At 49.0% G+C, this 24,681-nt stretch overlaps 1 protein-coding gene, 1 long non-coding RNA gene and 1 pseudogene across 2 annotated transcripts; 2 read left to right on the top strand and 1 right to left on the bottom strand.

The window, feature by feature from the left end:
* Positions 1 to 509: 509 nt before the first annotated feature.
* On the bottom strand, positions 510 to 11,165 carry AMER3 (APC membrane recruitment protein 3). The gene is made up of 2 exons (XM_031451174.2): positions 10,977 to 11,165; positions 510 to 6,483 (listed from the first exon to the last, which is right to left on the bottom strand). Exon 2 carries the CDS (start codon positions 6,464 to 6,466, stop codon positions 4,100 to 4,102), a length of 2,367 nt encoding a protein of 788 aa, XP_031307034.2. The 5' UTR covers positions 6,467 to 6,483; positions 10,977 to 11,165; the 3' UTR covers positions 510 to 4,099.
* Positions 11,166 to 11,696: 531 nt separating this feature from the next.
* Positions 11,697 to 18,737, top strand: LOC135321117 (uncharacterized). The gene is made up of 3 exons (XR_010380527.1): positions 11,697 to 11,753; positions 16,584 to 16,638; positions 17,361 to 18,737. It is a non-coding gene; the product is annotated as an uncharacterized LOC135321117 (long non-coding RNA).
* A 930-nt stretch (positions 18,738 to 19,667) lies between these two features.
* Positions 19,668 to 24,418, top strand: LOC116152903 (proteasome subunit alpha type-1-like; annotated as a pseudogene).
* Positions 24,419 to 24,681: the final 263 nt, after the last annotated feature.

Raw genomic sequence — 24,681 nt, 5'->3', positions numbered from 1 at the left:
TTGCCATTTCTGCTCCAGGTCTCCGTTGCTGTATTTCTCTGCAGGCACCTGTCTCTCCAGGCTTCAGGGAAGTTGTTTTGCTCTCTGACCTCAGTTCTCTGATAGGTCAAGAAAAGTCACTGATTTTCAGTTTGTCCAGCCTTTTCTTGTTGTAAGGATGAGAATGGTAACTTCCAAGGCCTTATACATAATAACAAAAGAACCACCTCTCCCCTCCCAAAGACGTGGGTGTTTGTGTGAAGATGGAGCCCAGACCACCAACATCAGGGCCATAAGATAGCTGGGCACTAGGGTGGGGACATGGAAGCTGGATGCACTGCTCATTTAAAAACAAATGCACCTTTTCATGGTTAAAGTAAGTTTCACTTTTTGCAGTTTTGAAGAGGACTTTAAAAGAACATTTAGGAGAAAAAGGAGTGAGTGCAGCCTTGTTTGCAACAACAAAAATGGGAAGTAACTGAATATCCATCAACAGAGGAGTTTTTTTTTTTTTACCTTTTTGAGGGGGGGTAATTAGGTTTATTCATTTATTTATTTTTAGAGGAGGCACTGGGGATTGCTCCCAGGACCCTGTGCATGCTAAGCATGCACTCTGCCACTTGAGCTACACCCTCCCCACCAACAAGGGAGTGCTTGAATTGCTTGTTACCTACAGGAGATGGCTGTGCAGCAGCTGTTCAAGAGAACGGAGAGCCCGTGGGATCCTGGTGATGCTAAGCCCAGGGAAGATGTCTGCGATGTGGTGACACTGGGTGCAGTAAAAATGGTTCAGGTCCATGTGTGTTTAGGTCGTGGCCACAGAAAGGGTCTGAGGACACACCCAGTGTTCAAGGACAGGGAAGAGGAGGCTCCACACTTGGCACTGCTTGGCTTGGTTGTAGTAAATGGGAGTGAATTTTGAATCAGAATAACAGAGGGTAAGGGAGGAACTGGAGGACACTTACTTCCCATTGCCTTCCCTTCTGTGCCATGGAGCTTTGTATTCTGTGTGTTTGTCCCCGTTCAGTAAAACTAAATAAATAAGCAAACAAACAGATAAAATGAGAAACCAGGAAAGGTAAGAAGGACCCCACTGTGTAGTTCGCAGGCTCTTCCCCAGCCTGTGTCGGCCTTCATTCCTTCTCCTTCCAGCACCTTCTCCTGCTCTCTTCCCTGCCCTCCTGGTCCACCCCAGGCCACCCTTCCAGCATCTCCCAGTTTCCGGCTCAACCTCAGAAAGTTGGAAGGCTGGAAGCATGGCATACAGGCCCCAGGGTGAACCCCAGCCCCGCCACCACGTGTGAGCCTGGGACAGCTGTGAGCTGGGGACAACCAGACTGAGGACCTTACTTTACATGGGAAAAAGCTCCTGTAACCTCTCCAGCCATGTTGAATGAGAAGGCTGGACATGACCAGAGTTCTGAAAATGCCCCACACAGACCTCTTCCACACCCATCCCTGGGCTGGGCACCTACCCCCGGAACTGGCCCCCTAAGTCCCTCCCAGTGGGCCACCTTGAGGATGCCCTTGAGGCCTGTGGAGCCCAGTCAGCCTGGCATCACCTGGACCTCTCTTGCTGGAGAGGGCAACCTGAGGGGCGCGGTGTGGAGAGAGATGGGCCGAGGGAGCCCTGACTCACTGGACAAAGAGGAAGATCGCACGGCCCCCTTCGCTCTCCTAGCAAGGGGCTTAGCAGACCACACTTGGGACCCCTCCCCAGACTGCTAAGTGAGAATCTCTGTGGTGCCAGGATTGCCTAAGATGCTCCCCAGATTGAGAGCACGGGGCGACAGGTCCTCCCAGGTGGCCACGGCCCCACCTCCTTGTCACTGCTCCCCGCTGCTGGGTCCCTGCCCACCCGCCTGGCCATGGCCTCTGAGCAGAGTGATTTGGGACCTCGTTTTTGCTGGACATGTTTGTTGTCACAGAGGTTGCAGACCCCACAGCACCCTTGTGTCCCTTTTCTCCCAGAGAAGGGTCCCTGGATGGAGAACTGGTCCCCAGCTCCGTCCCCTGCTAAGACCTTGCTAACGCCAGCAAGCAGGCCCTCAGGGCCCGAACGCACCCACAGCTCCCGCCTGCTGTGTGCTGAGCTCTTGGTGGTCCTACCTGCAAAGTCATCGTGTCACATTAAGGAAACGTCCGTCAGAACTTCTGCCAAGGAAAACCCAACTCTGCTGCTCTCCAGACACGAGGCCCACCGGCAACAGGAAATCAGGAGGCCGTACACAGCCTGGTGATATTTCATTCTCACAACAGGATTTACTCAGCCCCGGCTCTGCTGAGGCACAGCACAAATGACAGGGAGATGCGCGGCTGTCACCCAGAGGCCCCAGACATCTGTGTCCTGAAAGAAGGGAGGCGCGGAGGCTTTGAGAGGAGCGTTCCTGGTGGGAGCCTGCTGAGAGCAGGGCCCGAGGAGCTGGGATGGGACGCCAACACCATCAGCCCCCAGGCCTGTGGAGCGTGCCGTGGGCTTCAGTTTCTATGTAGGAGACAAGGAGAGCGAGGGCATTCCATCTCCTGAAGGGATGCAGGAAGCTCTTCTGTGTGTCACCTGCCCACGTCAAGTCTCAACAGCACTGTCGGGACTATCTGTGGCAGTCCCTGGACACCTCGCTGTCCTGGGTCTCAATGGGTCTGACCAGGCCCTTTGGAACCTACCATGTGCTGTGCACAGAAGGCCCCAGAGGCAGTCATTCATGAGGGCCACAGAGCGTTTTCTAGCCCAAAACGAAGCCTCAGACAATAAGGAGAGGCCCCAGCCTGTGAACAGCTTGTCAGAATGCATCCCTCATCACCTGGAATTCCTCCCCCATCACCTGGGCACCCCCCCCCCACTTCCTCTAGCAACAGTCTCATAGCTGGCTGAGGCAGGATCTGATGGTGAAGAACCTGGGTAAGAGGAGGGAACGCTGGCGAGGAGCCGGCTGCTGGACAGCTGCTCTGAGGCTGGCCAGAGTGGACCCCTGCCCTTCCTCAGGTGTGGGCCACCTTTCGCTCCGTGATTCTGAATGTTTGGTGCTGTGGACATGCTGTGGCCTTGGAGGCGCTCATTCAAAGGCGAGCCTTCTCCAAGTGGGAGGCCAGTGGGTACTGGCAGCATGGAGGGCAAGAACGGCAGTGTGGAGACTCCGTCGGTTTCTTCTGCAGGAGCATCTTGCCAGCCCACGGCTCAGGGGGAATGCTATTGGTTGTATGGGACGCTTTGGGACAGGGAGTCCACCAGCGCCCATCAGCCAGGGTCTGCAGTGTCCGGCCAGCCCTGCCGGGGCTGCACAGGAATGCGTGGCGTCTGCTGGTTCAAGGTTCCTGCCGAGATGGCTGGTCTTGCTTCTGGTTCCCTCAGAGAAGCCCTTCAGGGCCCCAGAGGTTGTGGCTGCTCTTCCTGGGGATGGGAAACAGGCCAAGGCAGAACCAGCAGGCACTCCTGAGCTCATCTGCAAGACCCCCACCCCCACATCCTGCACTCAAGCTCCCACCCCTGAGCCCCAAACCCCCAACTCACATTGATTACTTTCAACCCCTGGGCAGACTTATCTTCAAATTATGTACTATTTCCTTCAGTTTCAAGCCTGAGCTCCTCTCTGACATGCTGTGTGAGTTGCAGCCAGGTGTGCCCACTTCACACTGGGTTTCGAGCCTTCACTTTTCCCTGGGGAAGTCAGTGAGGCACATTTTTGAGAGCACTGGCAGTTTGGCAGCTGTCCTTGGCCTTGGGCTGCCCCGCATCTGTTCAGGCTGGCTGAGCTGGACCGTTCAAGCCTGGATACCTCCGTATGAAAATGCCCTGCCCCGCTTGCCTCAGTCCTGCCACTGCCCTCCCCCTAGCACAGTCCTCACATCAGGGGCAGAGGGTGGAGATTTGGGTCTTAGGCTCTCCTGAATGTGGCCACAAAGACACAAGCCTGTTGTAAAGGTGGGGCTCAGCAGTGCTGGCCCAGGGGCCCCCACTTCCAGTTGGTTGCAGAGGAGGCCATCAGGCATCAGGGCCAGGAAGCTGCAGAGGCTTTCTGGGGCACTTGCAGAGGGAGACCCCTCCTGCTGGCTGTGAAAGTGAGGGCCAGAACTCCTGACAGGTGATCCCAGAGTCTCAGCCAGCAGCAGGGCCGAGGCGGGGCTAAGAGTCCAGCTGGCCCCTGTGTGCAGCCTGCAGGGGCTGGTCCTCCGCAGAGGCCCGGGCCTGGGCATCCAGCCTGGCAGGCTCCGCCTTGAGCTGGCTCAGGTCCAGGATGCGGGCTGGGCACCTCTGGTCCAGTGGGCCAGCCACGGAGGGCAGGCCACAGATGGCGGCCACACTGGGGAAGCTGTTAGGATGTTCCTGTTGCAGAATGTCAGGGCCGCTGGCCTGAGTCTGCCCACAGAGCCCGCTGCCTGTGTTCTGCCTCAGGGGCTGAGCAGCAGGGGGTTGGCAGTCTGGGTGGATCTGCAGGGCTGCCATCTGGGCCACATAGCCCGTCAGGGTGAGCTCTGAATCCAGAGAGTTTCCCCCAGGACCTGGCCTCCAGGGGCCTTGGAAACACCCCAGGTTCCCAGGCGGCCTGGGCTCCTGGGAGCTGGGCCAGGCAGAGGGGTCTGGGACCTTGCTTCTGCTGGAGATGCTTGTTGTCACGGAGGCTGCTGACTCCACCGAGGAGAATGAGCCTTCAGGGCAGCCTTGTGTCCCTTCTCCCCCAGAGATCCACACGCACTCCAGAGAGGGGTCCCTGGATGGAGAGCTGGGCCCCTGCTCGGCCCCCGCTAAGACCTCGCTCACTCCAAGCGGGCCCTCGGGACCCGAACACGCCCACAGCTCCCGCGTGCTCGGGGCTGAGCTCACGGTGGTCCTCCCTGCATCTAAGGCCCGGGGCCCTCTGCCCTCCAGCTTCACTGGGCCTAGGCCCCCCTTCTCAGGGGCGGCTGCAGGTGTCTGCGCTGGCTCCCCGGGGGCCGAGGCAGGGGAGGCGCGGAGCTCCGGACCCCGGCGGAGCCAGTTGATGATGCCCATGGTGATGGCCAGCTCGGTGTCGCAGAGCTTCAGCAAGCACTCCTTGCCCCTCCAGGAGCTCTGCAAGAAGCTCTGGCTGAGCAGGTCGGGGCCCGGGGCCAGGGCCAGATTCTCCTCCGCCCCCACGTGGAAGCTGCACATGGACAGGGGGGCTCCCAGTGCCGGCCCCGACAGACTCTCGGACACGCACAGGTCGTCATCCGGGCTCGGGCCCGCCGGGCCCGCGGCGGGGTCGTAGAAGAGCTCGTAGAGGGCGTCGCCGCTGCAGCTGTCCCGGGGGAAGGCGGCGGCGGGCGCGCCCGGGCTGGGGGCCTCCTTCCTGTCCTCCTCCAGGCCCGCTGAGAAGGAGTCGTAGTAGCCCTCATCGCTCGTGGACGCTGATCCCGGCCGCTCGCTCCTGGGGGTGCCTGTGTCTACGGGGCTGGCTTTGGAGTCGCTGAGGGTGTCCCTGCATGGGCGCAGGGGCAGCTCGGCGAGCCCGGCCGCATCGGGCCTGGGCTGGTCTGTGGGAGCCCCCCGGGGGCCTAGCAGGGCGCGTTGCTGCTGCCGCACCGAATGATTCACGCGGTCCCAGAACCTGGCGAGGTCGGCCATCTCGTTCTGGGCCGGCGACGCCAGCTGCTCCACGCTGCCCTGGCAGGGGCCCCTGGGAGCCCTGCTCTCGGGGGCCTGCGGTGCCCGGGCTGGGCTCCCTAGACCCTCATTCAACTCCAGGGATGGCACTGAGCTCTCATCTGCAAAGATCTCCCCGCACCCAGTGAGTGAGTCAAAGCTCTTAAGTGAGGCCACGTCCTCACACAGGGCCCTGCAGAGGTCCAAGGAGGACTCGGGCAGGAACTCACTGTCAGACAGGTCCTGGCACAGGCCGTCCGGCCCCAGCCCCTCGCCCAAGGGGAAGGAGGCTTTGCCTCGCTGCCCTCCATCTTCTGATGGGCTCTCAGGGGAGGACAGGCTCTTCCCCTTGGTTGCCAGCGAGGCCAAGTTCTCAGTTTTGTTTCTGCGAATGTGGAATAGGTTCCGAAAGCATTTCTTGGGTCGTTTCAGGGAAATCCTCTTTCTTGGGATGCTCTTGGCCACGGCGGGCACAAAGGGCATCTGGGGCACAAAGTGGCGGTAGTCAATCATGCGCTGGCTGCTGGCGGGCCCTGGGAAGCTCGCGCTGCCCACCAGCTGCCCAGCAGCTGCGGCTGCCCTGCCAGCCCCGGGCACACTCTCCTGCGTCTTGCTCTTCCGCACCAGTTTGAAGGTGGCCCCACAGAGAGCCGTGGCCCCCGCACCGGCATCTGGCTGTGTCCCCTTGTCGGAGCATCTGTCGTATCCTTGGGTGCTGGGGCTGACCTGGGGGCCCTGCTCGCTGTGGGGCCGCTGCGCCCCACCTGGTGAGACTGACCAGGGCCCTGCCTCCTCCCTGGCCGGGGCAGTAGCTGCTGGGTCTGGGGGCTTCTCGTGGGAAATCTGCAGGCTGGATTTGATGAAGGTCTTTCCTCTCTTCAGCTCCATGCTGCAGTGGCCCTCTGCTGTGGAAGAAAGTGGGAGGCACTCAGTGTCCAAGATAGAGGTGGGTGGTTCTGGCAGACCGGCACCCCCTGCTCACATGGGCGTGGGCGCTGAGCTCTGACATCTGAGACTGGATCCTCCATGGAGGCAGGGGAGAGGGAGACAGGGACCGCTCCACCCACACTTGCTGCTCCAGCCTTTGTAGACAACTCATGCTCAGAGAAGTTACATCACGTGCCTAAGGGCACAAAGTAGGAGCCAAAATGAGAGAGACTGGGGCCTGCTGCTCCTGCAGCTGTGACCTTGTGTCTCCCTCAAACATCCTCTCAGAGCTGAACCTGGCCAAATCAGATGCCCATTTCCAGGGCCGGTCACTCTACCAATAGCACCATATCCTCAGGGGAGTATCATGGCCCTTCTGAGTGGATGGAGCAATGGATTCAATAAGTAAGTTGCTTCCTTCATGTAAGAGACAAAGCGAGAGGGAACTCAAGCCTGCTTCCTGGGCTGGGGGCAGTCGGCCATCGGTGGGAGGGGAAGACACAGTCATGGCCCTCCAGGACTCAGTCTACACAGAGGCCACCAGGCAAGGCACAGCCAAGCACCTAATGCTGCCCACGAGCTTAGACATGAAGAAGAGAGAGCATCGCGGTGGAAGGCAAGAGAACAGAGGCAAGCATGAGGCCGGGAGCAGGCGGACTGGCTGGCACAGCACATCGTGGGCTGGAAGAGCAGGTGGGTGTCATCTTTTGGGCACAGCCTAACTGACAGACACTGATACTGGGCGCACCATCTGGAGGTTTCTGATGCTCAGTGTGAGTTCAGTGGGAAAGGGTGCTGGAATTGCTTACTGATGTCTGCCCTGGGGGGTGGGAGCGGAGAGGATGGCAAGAGTGTTAACAACTTGATCGCCCTGGCACAGCTGATGGGTTTGGCCTTACACCTGAATCAATGAAGAGCTGTGACAGTCTTCTGAGTGGGTGGGTGGGAGCGGTGGCATAATGAAGTCGGTAGTCTACAACCATCTGACATCTGAGTGGACAGAAGAAATCAGGAGAGAAGCTCTGAGCAGAGAGGACTCACAAGAGGCACCTAAAATGGGCTGAGTATGTGGACCTAAGGTCTAGGTGGAGGCTGCAGGCATCAGCATGAAGAAGAGGGGTAGAGTCATAGGGTCTTTCAAAGGAAGAAACACGGGGATTCAGCAACTGAATAAAGAATGAGAAGCAGGCCAGAGGCTGTAAATGCTAAGGCCTCAAGTCATGCCACAAGGGGGTCAATAAAAGGGGGAAAAGTCAAGGAAGTGGTGGGGGGCAAGAGATGAGCGAGGGGGAGGAAAGGGCCTGCTGATTTGGGGGAGAGGAGCAAGAGCCTAGTTGTAAACGTGTTGCCTTTGGGGTGAGTCTGGAGACCCACAGAACCATATGAAAAGCAGGCAGTGCTGAAGACCACCACTGAAAACCCCCGCATCCTCGCGCGTGGCCCTCAAGGCATCCAGCACCCTTGCTCCATCTCTCCTTGGTGGTGAGGGACCTTCCAGTCTGCCCTCTGGCAGCCTGGCCAGGGAAGGATTAGAGAAGAGAGTTTGGGGTTGGTTTCTTTGGCTCTCCATCCAGAGTGCTCCACGGGGAGCACCGGAATTCACTCTCCCTCAGTTCACATGCTGTGGGGGAGGCATGGAGCAGTTGTGCAGGCAAGTGGCTCTGTCCACCTGTGTGCCTTTCACACCCACAAAGAGGCCTCCCTCCAGAGAGTCTCAGAAATGCTTCAACAGGAGGACTCAAGGCAGGAGGGGCTGCCTCCCTGCACAGCTGGCAACATTAAAGCCAAAGAGAGGGGGTGGAAAAGTTAGCACTGCAGAGGCTCACGGGGCCAAGTGTCACCAGCCTCCACCCCACTCTACCCGTGGGCAGCACTTCCTCCCCTGCAGAGGGACACCTGGGACTTTTGGCTGGAGGACAGAGAAAGAGCAGGCACCATGCCAGGGGAGCCGCAGAGCCCAGGCTTGGCTCTGACCGCAGCTCAGCTGTTGATGGCCGTATCCTGGACAGTGGGTCAGTCCCTCAAGCTGTTTTTCTGCCTCCTGCCAGGTGGCGTGTGCCCAAGCCTTTCCCACCCTGCACCTGTAGACCCCATGTTCACTCCCCACAATCCTCTGTGGCCTGGATAAGCCCCCCTCCCGCCCCACCCCCATCCCAGCCCTGATGAGTTTGGTGCACATAGCACAGCGGTTACTATCTGGGTTTACTACTCTAACTCTCATTTGACGAAGGAGAAATTAAGGTCCAGAAAAGCCAATGGATTGGCCAAGGTCACAGAGGTGGTAAGTGACAGAACTAGGATTTGAATCCAAGCCTGTCTGATACTAAACCTGTGCTCCTAAGTGTCGTGAACATGCATGAAGCAACCGGGCAACCCCCCCCCCCTTGGGAAATCTAGAAATCCAAAAGTCAGTGTGTTTGGGGGAGAAATTTTGGAAAACATAATGAAAATGAAGATTAAAAGCCAAAGAATAGCTCACACAAATTTAGAAAAATTGTTACTGAAGGGAATGGAATTTCCATGGCAAAAAAATGTGGAGATATTCATTATGAGATCTCTACTACACATAATCTTTTCTGTTTTAGAAAAAATCTTTTTATTACCATACTCTGGAAAATAACTTCAAGCAGGCATGATAAAGACTATTTCACTGCATGCAGAATTTTGCTACAGGAACTTTGTTGCAGGAATTTTATTACAGTTTCTTAACAGGAACTAAGATGTTTATTTGATATTGATCTCGATAAATAAAACTACTGGTTTCTTAATTCTTGGAACAGCTCACTGAGTTAAAATCATGAACAATTGGGAATTTCATCACACTCTGAGCCTGGACAGTTGTCACTGCTAAAGATGGCTGGACCCAGTGTCACTAATATCGTCAGCTGGTTCCTGAGCTCACTTGGCACTTTACCCGTGGCTGGGACAATAAGTACAAAGGTCCAGAACGATGAACCAGAGACGTGCAAAATACTGGAGCAAGCAGGTGAAATCCAGTGTGTCCAGCCCAGTCAGTTTCCATGTTAAAATATTTGATCAGATCCTGACTCTTTGGAAATGTGGGGTCTACATGTGACATGAGTGAGAACTCCCTGAGTGGTCAGAGTGCCTATTGCCCAACTGGAGACAGGCTGAGCAGTCACCTTCCCTGACAATTCTCAGGGACACAGTGGGATTTATCTGATCAGCCAGGTGCTAGCGCTGTCATTTCCTGAGGGCAGTGGCCATATGTGTCCAGGTTCTCAGCGAAAAAACTGCACACTCTGCTTTGTAACCCTGTGGCTAAAGACCCCCTGAGTGGAGCCCACCATGAAACCTGAGGGATATCCCCCCACCATGTGCCAGTCATCAAGGATGAGTGACAACGGCCAAATTTCCGTGTTAACAGATCACTCCAGTGATGGGTGAGAATGTAACATAGGAGCATGTGTGGGTACACAAGAGGGCAGGTGAGGAGCCAGAGGAGGGTCCAGCAGAAAGAAAGTGGTGGAAGAGACTTCCCACGTGTGTGGGAGGCGTCTTACACAGAGCATGCACACGCATATGGACTTACTGCAAATTGAGCAAATGAAGTAATTCCACTTGCTGTTTTTCTACCTGATGACTAACTTTAGCTCAACTGCCTAGAATTTTCTTTTCCCTTTAAGAAGGTAATTCTGTGCTTTTCTTTCCCTTTTGAACATGAAAATGACTGGGCATTTCAGGGAGCAAAATTAAAACCCTGGAGTTACACGTATGCAACAGAAACAGTTTGGAAATATAAAAATTTTGACTAATAGTTTTGGTATTTAACCGGCCTTCCCCTGCCCCACCCCCAATATCCAGGAAAGTCACAAACATGAAATACAAAGGGGTGAATGGTGGTAAGACAGCCTCTGAGAGGAGCCCCGCCCAGGGACATCCTGGACATTGGGGTGGAGAGGCTATGTATGGGGCAGTAGTTTATCTCTGTGAGAGGCTGCCTTGTCTAAGTCGAAATCTTCCGGATGGATAGAGTGAAGGCCATTGTGGGGAGGGACAGCCTCTGTGTTCTGGGGTGAGTGTGGGGTGGGGAATGAAGCAGAAATAGAAGCTGCAGTGAGAACATCACCAATTCATCCAACCTCCACATTGGGGAGACAAAGGGACCTTTGGGGAGCTAAGGTCCTGGCCCATCTCCTCTAAGAGAGTCTCTGGGAGTTCCTGGCCTGCCCAGTGGAGAGAAAATGGGTCTCTAGTCTTATCTGTCCTTTCCCAGCCCCCGTATCCGCGGGAAGAGGGTTCCTCCACCCCTTCCCTAGCCCAGACCTTTTAGGTCTGGGTCATCGCCCCCAGACCCACCACCACCTGCGCAGGGCACCACCGAGTGGATAGAGTACAGACCCTGGTTCCTCCACTCAGCCCTCCCATTGAGCGAAAGAACGCACAAAAATTCCCTGATCACCCCCTTCCCCCGCTCCAAATCCACATCCTCAGGGCTTTGGCGACTTACCGCTCGGGCCCGGAGTGTCGCAGGCCTTGGCAGGGCCGGGAGCCGCGCCCAAGCTCGAGCCCTGCGCTCAGCACCACGGTCAGCTCCCGGCGCCGCGCGCCCCCGCCGGGCAGGGGGAGGCCGAGGGCCCGCGCCCTCCCGTCGCCGCCGGAGGGGCTGGGCAGCCGTGGCTGGGGGCAGGCCGACGAGGGTTAAGCCGCCGGAGGGCGGCGGGGCGGGGGCGGGGCCGGGCCGGGCCGGGAGCCAGTCGGCCGCGGAAGCGCCCCTGCACAGCAGTGGGTGAGGTGATGCGCGGGCTCGGCTGGGGGCCGCTCCGGCTGGGCTGCAGCCTCGGTGCGCCGCCGCCGCCGCCCCTCGGACCTCACTCGGTCTTGCTTTGTTCGTGTTTATTCCCGTTTCTGTCTCCGTGCGTCCCTGCCTCCCCGCAGGGCTGTGATTTTGCATCCCTCAGGCCCAGCCTCCCGTGCTCCCCAGGCTGACAGCCGCCCAGTCATCTCCCCTCGCCCCCGGCCGCATCCCCGAGCCGCGGCCGCAACTCCTTGGAGCTCACAGGTGTGGGTGCCCCTAACCCCGCAGCCCGCGGCGCCGGGGCACGTTCAACCCCAACCCTCTCGGAAGGGGCTAGTCACGAGTCCTACCCAGGATTCGGTGCGGGCGTGGAAGAAGGGGCAGGCGAGTTTCGGGATGCAGGGCAGAGTCTTCCAGAACCTTCTTTACAGAGTGCCTTTCTTGGGTCCGATTATATTAACGGGAAGGAACGAAGCGCTTTCCTTACAGGTACTCACTGGGTGGGGTCTGCTGGTGCTGTGGCCTGCCGCAGTCTTGGGGGAGGAGCAGTAATGTGGGGACTCTGTCCCCGCTGAGATGAGGTCAGAGGGTCTGCAGGACAGGATTAAGCGACTCCAGGATGGCTCAGGGAGAAATGCCAGGAGCCTGGGGGAGAGGCGGAGCACAGGCTGGTGGGGCGGGGTAGGGGTGGTGAAGGGGCTGATCTCACAAGGCAGAGGTGAGAGCAGGCAGGGGGCAATGGGAGGAGGAAGGAAGGGGTTTCCCAGTCCAGGCTTGGGCTGAGGTCCAAAGGAGGTCAGGACTAGAGCGGATGCCGAAAGCCACTCCTTTCTTTGAACCTGTTGGGTCCCTCCCTGTTTCCATTTCCCAAAAAAGCCCTGGACACAAGACGTCTTTCCCTGGTCTGGGACTGGCTTTGTAGTAACACGTCAGCCTTCTTTATCATCGGTCACCTTGAGATTGCCCCACCCCAGTCACCTCAGTCAAGAGCTGCACCACCGCAGGCCTCTCCTCTATCGAGGACCACCCACCACCTTTGGGTGAGCCGGCCTTGCAGCTGAACCGTCTTTCTACCTGGTGACTGACTCACAGTGACCCCAGTCGCCCCGCATCCCCCGTGTTGATGGTATAGTCCTCACCTTTCCTGGCAGTTTCTGGCCCCCAGAGTTCCCTGAATCAATTTTCCCCCATTAGGTAGAAACAAAGGTGGATCTGTGCCTCATCGCCACATAACCCAGAATCAAGGATAGGACTCCCGCAGACTCCACAGTCCTCACCAGTTAGAGTTAACAAACATTATTCTTCTCCTATTGTGGTCTCCCAAGGACTTTTTATATTTCTTAAACTTTTTGCTTTTTGAGGATGGTATGGGCTCAGCTTCTTCCAATGAGTGATAATTGGTCTATTCAGTGGGTCAGTGGCTTGGGTTGCAGGACCCTTAAAAAGACATCTAGGGCCATGGGAGTTGATCTGGTGAGAGGCAGGTCAGAACTGGGTCCATGGTGAAGTGCGGTGCTCACTTTACTCTTTTTCTCCCATAGGAAAGATGTCTTTCTCAATGCTGAGCTAGCTGTCCAGGCTTGGGAGGGTGGGGGGCCAATGTGATTCTACCTTCCCTACCTCCTCAGTGTGTCTTATGTTCTGTATTTCACTCAGGTGCTGTAATCCCTTACCTGGAATCCATAGCTCTTATGAAAGTATTTTTGTGTGCAGCTAGTTGTTCAAGTTGATATTTCTGGAAGGAGATGGGTACTAGAAATTCTTATACCACCGTTTTTCTTTCATTTGTCTTTTTGTTGTTGAATTGTAGGAGCTCTTTATATAATCAGGGTATTGATCCCTTATCAGATATATGATTTGCAAATATATTCTCCCATTCTTTGAGTTGCCTTTTAACTTCCTTGATAGTGTCATTTGATACACAAAAGTTTTAAATTTTGGTAAAGACCAAGTTATCTATTTTTCCATTGTTTCCATTGTTTGGTGTCATATCGAAGATATCTGTCAAGAAACATTGCCCAATACAATGTTATGAAGCTTTTCCTTTCTGTTTTCTTCTAAGAGTTTTATAGTTTTAGCTCTTATGTTTATGTCTTTAATCTATTTTGAGTTAATTTTTTATATGGTGTAAAGTAAGAGTCTAACTTCATTCTTTTGCATATAGACATCCAGTTTTCCCAGCACCTTTTGTTGAAAAGGCAGTCCTTTCCCCATTGAATGGTGTTGGCACTCCTGCTGAAAATCATTTGATCATCTATGTGAGGGTTTATCTCTGGGTTTTCGATCCTGTTCTATTGGTCTATGTCTGTCTTTATGCCAGTATAACATTGTTTTAATTGCTGTAGCTTTGTCATGGTTTATGTTTGTAAGCATAAAAACATTTATATTTAAAAAATTTATGTCAGGGATCTCAAGATTAGTTATATTTCTTATTCTCACTCTTATTAACAACCAGTCCATTAAACACTGGGAAACAAAAATTGAAAACTGATTTTGGGGGGCAAAATTTTATTTGGCTTTTAGAAATCACCTGTGTAGCAAAATGATAATGTCTGAGACTGGTTGAAACCAAGGGGTCATCTTTTCCAATAAGTGGGAATTTCTTCTGGTGGGAACTCTGATCGAGGAGCACAGATTCCCCACACTCAGCATCCACATGCACAAAACTGTTTCCTGATCATCAAGAGACCTTGTCAAACTTCATCTTGTCTCTCCCTCCTCCTTCCATGAAAACACTTGCCTCCTTTGGCCTCCTTGACTAGGATTTTATCTTCTCTACACCAGAATTTCTGCCACATCATCCACCCACCCATCCACTCATTCAACAAATACTTATTTGGTGACTGTTACATCCCAGACACTGTTCCTGGTGTTGGGAATAAACCAGATAAAAAGTTCTGCCTTCTTGGAGTTTATATTCTGATTGGGGGGGACAGACAATAAATAAACAAATAGATAGTAAGTTGATTGGTTATAAGTGCTGTGAAGAAAAACACGTGGGCAAAGGGGCTAGGAAACCATCAAACACATGGCAAAACACAAGGTTGTTCACCATGTCATTTCTTATAATGCAGCCTAAAATTGAAAACAGCTTTTTTTTGGCCTCCAAATTGATCATAGTCAAATAAATTCGGCATATTCATATAATGAGGAAATATGCAGACATTGAAAATATGTTGGACACCATATTTTCAACCTGGTAAAATATTCATGAAATATTTCTCAACAAAAAGCAGTCCAATAAAGTACATATGATCTGATTTTAATTCTGTAAAATAAATATATTCATCAAAAGGGCTTGAAGAATATATACTGATGCTATGATTGTATTGGGTGGTGAAATCATGAATGAATGCGATTTTTTCTAAGTTCTTATAAATCAACATAGCTGACATAAAAACCCTATACACATGCACACACACATATACACACATGGTTATACACATTCACAAACATATGTGTATATATATATGTATATATAAATCTGGCAGACATTTAAGATAAATAATTTTAACAGTGGCTATTGATATTTTTAAGTATATTTCCACCATGTTATGTTTGTTATTCCCCATGCTTTTTTATCTGATTTCTTTCCTGCTGTCTGTTGAGTTTTTTTTTCTGTTACCCATTTTCCTAACATAGAGAGATTGATTTTGAAGCTAATGAAGTTTAAGCTTTGGAATGCCTCATTTGGATGGGCCCCATATAAATAAATATTCATTTAGCATAATATCCTCAAGGCCTATCCATGTTGCTTCAAAGGACAAGGTTTCATCTTTTATGGCTGAGTAATATTCCATTGTATACATACACCATATCTTCTTTATTCATTCATTCATTGATGAGCACTTAGCTTATTTTTATACCTTGACTATTGTAAATGGTGTTGCAATGAACATAGAGGTGCTTATATCCTTTTTTTAAAACTGGCCTTTAAAATTTGAAACATTTGAGGAAAAAATAACTATAATTTTCTGAGCTATGTGTGGTGGGGAATTTTCTCTAACTAGTTCAGATGCATCTGCTCTATTATTACCAACATCATTTTTTAATTGAAGTATAATTGATTTACAGTGTTTCAAGTGCAGAAAAGTGAATATATATATATATTCTTTTTCAGATTCTTTTCCATTATAGGTTATTACAAGATATTGAATTTAGTTCTCTGTGCTATACAGTAAGTCCTTGTTGTTTATCTATTTTATATATAGCAATGTGTATCTTTTAATCTCAAACTCCTAATTTATCCCTCTCCTTTTTCCCCTTTAATAACCATAAGTTTGCTTTCCATGTCAGTGAGTCTATTTCTGTTTTGTAACTATATTCATAGCAGCACTATTTACAATAGCCAAGACATGGAAGCTACTCCATTGACAGATGAATGGATAAGGAAGATGTGGTATGTATATACAATGGAATATTACTCTGCCATAAAAAAGAATGAAATAATGCCATTTGTAGCAACATGGATAGACCTAGAGATTATGATACTAAGAGAATAAGTCTGACAGAAAAGACAAATATCGTAAGATATCACTTCTATGGGGAATCAAAAAAAAGATACAAATGTATCTATCTTTTTGAATTAGTGTTTTCTATTCCTTGGATAAATACCTAGAAGTATAATAGCTGAATCATGTGGTAGTACTATTCTTAAATTTTTTGAGGAATCTCCATACCATTTTCCATAATGAAGGCACCAATTTACTTTCCCATCCAACAGTGTATGAGTGTTCCTGTTTCTCCACATCCTCTCCAACGCTTGTTATTTTTGGCCTTTTTTGATAATAGCCATTCTAATGGGCATGAGGTGATATCTCATTGTGGTTTTGATATGCATTTCCCTTAATAAGTAGTGCTGTTGAACATCTTTTCATGTGTCTGTTGGCCATCTGTATGTCTTTTTTGGAAAAATATCTATTCAACTCCTCTATCCATTTTTAAATCAGGTTGTGTTGTTGTTGTTGTTGAGTTGTATGAGTTCTTTATATATTTTGGATATTGGATTCTTATCAGATATATGATTTGCAAATATCTTCTCCCATTTGGTAGGTGGTCTTTTCATTTTGTTGATAGTTTCCTTCACTGTGCAGACGCTTTTTAGTTTGATGTAGTCCATTTGTTTACTTTTGCTTTTGTATCCCTTGCCTGAGGAGACAGATCCAGAAAGATATTGCTAAGACCAATGTCAAAGAGTGTACTGCCTATGTTTTCTTCTAGGAGTTTTATGGTTTCAAGTCTTACATTCAAGTCTTTAATCAATTTTGGGTTGATTTTTGGTAAGGTGTGAGATAGTGATCTAGTATCATTTTTTTGCAGGTGGCTGTCCAGTTTACCCGGCACCATTTATTGAAGAGACTATCCTTTCTCCATTGTATGTTTTTTGAGCTTTTGATTTCACTCATATGTGGAGTATAAAAAAATAAACAAACAAACCAAAATTAATTAACAAGCCAAACCAAACACATAGATACAGAGAACAGTGTAGTGGTTATCAGAAGGGAAAGGAGTAGGGGGAGGATGAAATGAGTAAAAGAAATCAACTGGGTGGTGATGAATGGAAACTAAATTTTTGGTGGTGAGCACACTACAGTGTATACAGAAGTAAAAATATAATGTTGCACACACAAAACTTACATAATGTTATAAACTTACATTACCTCAATAAAAAATAAAATAAATTTTTTAAAAATCGGTTTTGCATTACAAAATAAATATTCACTTTCATACCTCATTTTGGTTATTTTGTCTTATAAAATTGAGTAACTCTTAGGCTGCACAAAAACTAGACCTACCCTTTTGCTCTCCATTTTATTTTACTAGTTACCTTTAAATTCTTAAACAACATACTTAACGTTATGTATTTTTAGAAAAATCTAAAGTTAGTTGCCCCTCTTCTTCATGAAAGGCCAAGAGCCTTCACACGCATTAGCTTCCTTCCAATACTTCCCTGCTACCTTCTATATATATTGTTACCTGTGATTTTTTTTACTGCTTATTTTTACCTACAAAATAACTACTGTGATCATTGTCATGATCACAGTTATCTGTTTGTACTTTACATCAAGTGACTTTGCTCTTCTTTCTTTTCCACAGGGGCTCATGAATGAATAAAACACACTGCTGTGAAGTCTGTTCATTATCTCCTCGAACCCTGTGGTCCACGGAAGCAGTAGCAGATCCCTTCCCCAAATACTGTCCTAGTGGCTAAGCGGACACCTGCTGTCCTTGGCCACACGCTTTTCCTACATGACTGTTTCCCTCAGAAGACATCACTGAGAGGTCCCCTCTTCTTGGGGTTGCTGTGCAAGGACGTGGGCTGGCCCCATATGCACCTGGCCACCATGCACTGGAGCCTGTGTCATGCACAGGTCATGACCATGTGGCATGGGATGGAGGGAGGATTTTCATAGGAAGAAGGCTCTCCACAGGGCCTAGCCAGAGGTAAAGGAAGAAAGATATCTCTATATGATACCCTGTCCTATTTGGCTTCCTCCAAAATAGGTCCTGAGGATGTAAGTGCTGACAGTTTGTTTGGGATGTAATCCCAGGAAGCACTGGTAGTGAGTGGGGCCTGGAGGTGGCTGATAAAGGCTGTGATGTGCTATCAAGCCATTTGCCTCTGTAGGGAGTCTGGAGTCACCTGCACCCAAGGCAAGGAGCTGGACCACATGTTTAGCTTTGAAGGATGGGGAGTGATGGTATCTTGATTGTGGTAGTGGTTCCATTGGTGTGTACATCTATCAAACTTCATCAAATTGTACATTTGAAATCTGTGTAGTTTACTGTACAGGAACCATACCACAATTAAAGTGTTAAAATAATAAAATCATTAACCCCTGAAAAATAAATTACAATACAGACAATGGGTGTGGGTACTCCTGGCTTGTCTTGGGCGTGAACTGAGGATGCCCCCATGCCCAGAAAATGGCCTTACCTGAGACTCCTAACAAACTTGAATTAATCTGTTAGTCTGAGGTCTTAACATTTGCAAACATTCTGATCAGCCCTCTTTGTTCACCCTGGGGTCACACCCCGGCGTCTCACCCCGGCTATCAGCTGAGCCTACGACCCTGGGGTCCAGAGCCTCGCAGGGGAGGGGTCAAGTCTGGGGTCTCACTGGGGTCTCACTGCAGCTCAGGCCTCTCCCCTCCCTCTGGTGGGCAGGTCTGGAGTCTTCCCTGACATTCTCCCACTGCCTTCTGTTCTCAGGCAGGCTTGGACCTGGCTGTTCAGCCCTTCTGCGTTAGCTCCTACCCCTCTCTCTCCCCATCTGCCTTTCTTCCCATCTTCCAGCATATCCTTGACATCTCTAGTCTGTGTTGTCCCCACTCATTCTCTCTGTCCAGGTGAGTTCATACCTTTATTGAGTCCACTACTGCATTTTTGTGAGGCCTTGAAGAGGGCAGAAGTAAACATGAGTGTTAAATCTACTATTTTTATTGAGTGTGTCTCTTTTTTCCCCTTGGAGAACTTTCCATCCTTCCCCACCTCTGTGTTCCCCATATGAGCTGGATCTCCTGAAGAAATGGACAACACATAGGCTGCATCCTGCTGCTTGTGGAGTTAGGAAAATGGACCAAGACCCCAGAGGCTAAGAGATTGGGGCTTTCCCTGTGGTCCCCACCTGGCATCACCTGCTGAGTCCTTATGTGACTTTCCCCGAGTGGATGAACCCCCTCCCACCCAGAAGAGTGGGCAGTGGCAGAGTTCCTCATCCCTTCTGCCCCTACCTGGAGGTAAGGAGGGTGTGTTGGGTGGGCAACCAGGGTCTCAGGCACAGTGAGCCTTGGCCCTGCACAAAACCAACCTGTCTCTAGGCTCCCGTTCCAATCTCTGCAATGTAGGGTTGACCGCCCTACCAGCTCTAATGTTCTGAGGATGGATGTGAGACACCAGAAGTGGGAGGACACAGACTATTTTAAGACACCTCAGGTCAATACTCTGTTGTTCTCAGTCTCAGTGCTGGCTTGAAAGTAAAAATAGCCCATTTATTTAACTCTGGTCAATAGACTCTGTAAGAGCAACTAAATTTTTCTTCTGACCCCATTCAACTTTGGAAACTCTGGGACAATCCCAGAGGCCCTCTGATCACTCCATCTTTGTTTGATCAGGTTACATCCATCTGCTGCCCCACAGGGCTCTGGTAATAGGGGCAGTCCTGGACTGGCTGTCAGGGACGAGCAAGGAGCTCTTTGAGGACGCAGCCCCTGGAGCAAGCCCAGGAAAGCATTCTTTCTCCCATCTCTGGTGACCTCTGAGGACATTTTCCAGGGAAACAGTCTTGGGCCTCTGCTAACCATGGATGGGAGTCTTGTCCTGTGCTGAGAGTCAGCAGGTGGTGGCTTGTGCAGGTTGTTCTACCTTAGGGGTTGCTTGCTGTAGCCAGGCTTCCTGTCTACCATGACGTTGGTCTCCTGCTTACCAGGTTGGGGTCTTGCCATCCGTGTGGCTTCTGGACTTTGTTCCCTGCAGACTCCCAGCCGTGTTCCTGGAGTGGGCACACTCAGAACTGAGCCCTGGGCTGTAGAGAAAGTCCAGTGTGATCACTGCACTGAAGTTGCTCCCAGTCTCAGGATGCATGGCGCCTTCCAAAGAGCTGTCTAGTTTTGAAGACAAACTTAACCACCAAGAGGCAGAGTAAAAAATCATTCTTGTGGGCACCCTTGGAGGTTGACTGCAGGGGTCAGGGAATTTCCTGGAGGAGTTTTAGGAAGATCTGGGGAGCCCAGGGTTAGAGCACCATACAAAGTTGGGTACTGTAGGCAGGCAGATGGCATGAGCAAAGGCACACTGAGACAGGATGCAACCTGGTGCTTCAACTGGGGGTGTACAGTGTAGCCTCTCCTAAAATGTCACCTTCTGGCATATAACTCATTGGACCCGGGGGGGGTTAAAATTATTATTGAAGTACAGTCCATTACAATGTGTCAATTTCTGGTATACAACACAATGTCCCAGTCATGCATATACATACATATATTCATTTTCATTAAAGGTTATTAGAAGATATTGAATATGTTCCCTGTCCTATGCAAAAGAAATTCGGTTTTTATCTATTTTTATATATAACGGCTAACATTTGCAAATCTCAAACTCCCAAATTTATCCCATCCTACCCTCTTCCTCCAGTAACTGTAAGATTGTTTACTATGTCTATGAGTCTATTTCTGTTCTCTAGATGAGTTCACTAGTGCCTTCTTTTATTCTTTTTTTTTTTTTTTAGATCCACATATGAGTGATATCACATTGTATTTTTCTCTCTTTCTGGCTTACTTCACTTAGAATGATGATCTCTATGTTGCTGCAAATGACATTATTTTACTCTTTTTAATGGCTGAGTATAAATATACCACAAATTCTTTTCCAGTCATCTATCGGTGGACATTTAGGTTGCTTCCATGTCTTGAGCCAGGAGATTTTTTAGTGAACACAACTACATCTTCAGCAACTGCATTCAGTTCCTCCTCAGTGTTTTTCTCCATGAGGTCAAACATTTGGATATTTAGAACTCAATATAAAAAGAAGTAAATAATGACATCAAAAACATAAAAAGAGGAGTAAAAAGGTGAAGCTTTTATAGGTGATCAAAATTAAGTTACTATCAGCTTAAAATGGACTATTTTAACTATGATATGTCTTATGTAAGCCTCACAGTAAGCAAAAACCTAGAGTAGATTCACAAAAGATGAAGAAAGCAGAAATAGCGTACCACCAGGGAAAATGACCAACTTACAAATATAGTTAGAAACAGAAGGAAAGAAATAATAAAAATACAAAACAATCAGAAAGCAATTAATAAGAAAGGATTAGTGAGAAAGGAGATCTAGATGGCAGAGTAGGAAGACACTGAGCTAACCTCCCCACCATGAACACATCAAAAATACATCTAAGTGTGGAGTAACGCTCTCTGCAAACAACCTGGAGATTGGCAGAAAGGCTCCTCTAGAACCAAGCCTGCAAAGAAAGATGCACACAGAATTGGGTTTGAAGGGAGAAGAAGTGATCAGGTTGGGACCTGTGCCCTGGGAGGGGACACAGAAGAGGAGGGGATATCACAGGCTTGGAGATCCCCCCTGGCGAGTGAGGGGTTCAAACCTCATTTTGGGTACCCCAGCCCTGGGGTCCAATACCAAGAAGATGAGTCCCCTCGGCAGGTTTGAAAACCAGTAGGGCTTACAGGAGGGCTGTAGAACACCTAGACTCCACTCTGAAGAGCGAGCACACACTTGCTTCCTCTGGGGACAGGTGTAGAAAGCAGATTGAAACAACCTGGGCTCTGATCCCACTGCCCCCCTCCCAGGACTTGCCCCAGCCCACACCAAGAACTTGCCCTAGCCCCTGTAGCTCTGGTGCAGCTCCCAGCCATGGCAAAAACTGTCATTGCCAAGGAGAGTGTACACTTGGGAAGGATGGATCCGGCTCGGACCAGGCACTGCATCTAAAAGGGGTGACAGTGACCATTGCTGGCATACACATAGGTAGCAGATTGGAAAGTGTCTGGAGCTCTGATGGGTGTGCCAGGTCTGTCTCAGCATGTGCCTGGCCCACACCAGTGCTGACCCTAGGCTCTCTGGCTCTGGTGCTGCTCTCCACTGCGGCAAAGTTGCCATTGCTGGGAGGGGAGGGAGTGCACATTTAGAGGAAATGGAACCAGAGTGGACCAACCATCAGGGCTTCTGCTCCAGCACCTTGGGATATGTCCCCACTCCCACAGGACGGTGATGGTCACAAGCATAAGGAATATCCCAGTTCACACCTGATTGTGGCTGTAGACCCTCCATGTCCAGCCCCACCTCCCACCATGGTGGTAACTGCCAGCACACCCAGGGGGGAGACACAGCTCATGTTCACTTCGGATCCAGCTCTCCCACCAAAGCTACTGGGCACATGCAGACTGCATAGTGATGCTCCCACATAAGGACATGACTAAGACGGAGATAGGTGCCTGTTTCACCTAATTTCACAGAGACAGAGAAAGTTAAGCAAAATGAGAATACAGAGTAATTTGTTTCAAATGAAAGAAGAGAAGAACTGAAAAAAAAAAAAAACCCTAATGAACAGAGATAAATAATTTACCAGGTAAAGAGTTTAAAGCATTAGTAATAAGGATGCTAATGAACAGGGGGAAAGAATACATGAACACAATAAGAATTTAACCAAGGAACTAGGAATATATTTTAAAAATCAGTCAGAGTTGAAGAATACAATAACTGAAATGAAAAACACACTAGATGGATTTAACAGCAGACTAGGTGATACAGAAGAATGTGTAAGTGATCTGGATAGAATAATAGACATTTCTCATTCAGAATAGCAAAAGGAAAACAAATTTATAACAATGAGATCAGTTTAAGGGACCTCTGGGATAACCTCGAGCATGCTAACATTAGCATTATAGGGGTCCCAGAAGGAGAAGAGAGAGAGAAGGAGGTGAAAAACATATTTGATGAACATATGATCGAAAATTTAGCAAAGCTGAACAAAGGAACAGATATCAAGGTACAGGAAGCACAGAAAGTACCAAACAAAATGAACCCAACAGACCCATACCAAGACATATCATAAAGAAAATGGCAAAAGTTAAAAATAAAGAAAGAATTCTAAAGGAATCAAGAGAAAAACAAAGAGCCATATGCAAGGGAACCCCCATAAGGCTATCAGCTAATTTTTCTGCAGAAACTTGGAGGGCAGAATGAGCAGCACGATGTAGTTAAAATGCTGAAAGGGAAAAACCTACAACCTAGGGTACTCTACCCAGCATGCTTATCACTCAGAATTGGAGATAGAGAACTTCTCAGACAAGCAAAAACTAAAAAATTTAGCAATACTAAATATATCCTAAAAGAAATGTTGAAGGGTCTTCTATAAATGGAATAGAAAGGTAAGATTCTATAGGAAATAGAAATCCCAATAAGAAAAGCAAATATGTAGTAAGGATCGAAAGTCACTTAAATAAGCCAGTACATAGATTTTTTAAAAATTTATAAGGACAGCGCTCCTTGATCAGCAGGTTCACAGGAGGCTGCAGCCAGGCTCGTGCTGGAACCAAGTTTCACAACCAGTATGACAATAATGTTACTGTTTGGAGCCCTCAGGGCAGGATTCATCAAATTGAATATGCAATAGAAGATGTCAAACAAGGTTCAGCACAGTTGGTCTGAAATCAAAAACCCATGCAATGTTGGTTGCATTGAAGAGAGCACAGTCAGAACTTGCAGCTCATCAGAAAAAAATTCTCCATGTTGATAACCATATTGGTGTCTGAATTGCAGGACTTACTGCTGATTCTAGACTGTTATGTAATTTTATGCGCCAGGAGTGTTTGGATTCCAGATTTATATTTAACAGACCTCTTCCTGTGTCTAATCTTGTATCTCTAATTGGAAGCAAAACCCAGATGCCAACGCAATGATGTGGCCAGAGACCATATGGTGTTGGGCGGCTTGTTGCTGGTTATGATGCTATGGGCCCTCACACTTTCCACACCTGTCCGTCTGCTAAGTATTTTGACTGCAGAGCTATGTCTATTGGAGCCCGTTCTCAATCAGCTTGTACTTACTTGGAGAGACATGTGTTGGAGTTTATGGAGTGCAATTTGAATGAACTGGTTAAGCATGGTCTGCGTGCCTTACGGGAGACACTTCCTGCAGAACAGGACCTAACTACAAAGAATGCTTCCATTGGAATTGTTGGTAAAGACTTAGAGTTTACGATTTATGATGATGATGATGTGTCTCCATTCCTGGAAGGTCTTGAAGAAAGACCACAGAGAAGGGCACAGCCTGCTCAACCTGCTGATGAACCTGCAGAAAAGGCTGACAAACCAATGGAACATTAAATGACAGACCAGTCCATATGTGGATTATCAAACATGTAAGAATGCAGGAATACATACAGAGGACAATAATCTATGCTTTGAACCAAAAGATGCAGAATGGTGGAAAGGTATGTTTTAGGAATCAGTCCAGAAGTGAGTTTTTTCCAAGCAACTTTACTGAAACCATACCATGGGGTGCATTTGTCTTTAAGAGGGTCTATATAATCATTTTCTAGAAAGTATAGCTATCTGTACCAATGTTTTTATATGGAGAACATAGGGTCTTTGTGGTTTTAAAGGCAACTATGAATCAAAATTGTTTTACCTGCTGAAAAAAATTTATAAAACAACTGTAACTACAATAAACAGTAAAAGAATAAGCATAAGGATGTAAAATATAACAGCAAAAACACAAAATGTAGGGGAGGTGATTAAAAATGCAAACCTTTTAAAAAATGCAAACTTTTTATAATGTGTTTGGACTTCAATGATTGCCAGTTTAAAGAAGTAGATATAATTCTGGGTCAATATATGTGAACCCCATGGTAACAAAAAGTCAAAAACATACAACAGATACACTAAAAACAAAAAGAAAAA

The sequence above is a fragment of the Camelus dromedarius genome, chromosome 4 (assembly GCF_036321535.1).
Source record: "Camelus dromedarius isolate mCamDro1 chromosome 4, mCamDro1.pat, whole genome shotgun sequence".
NCBI classification, from domain to species: domain Eukaryota; kingdom Metazoa; phylum Chordata; class Mammalia; order Artiodactyla; family Camelidae; genus Camelus; species Camelus dromedarius.
Note: the sequence above shows the minus strand (reverse complement) of the source record. Positions and strands in the feature narration are given on the sequence as shown.

Excerpts from the sequence above, each read along its gene's own strand:
- AMER3 (XM_031451174.2), bottom strand. The coding sequence starts at position 6,466 with ATGGAGCTGAAGAGAGGAAAGACCTTCATCAAATCCAGCCTGCAGATT.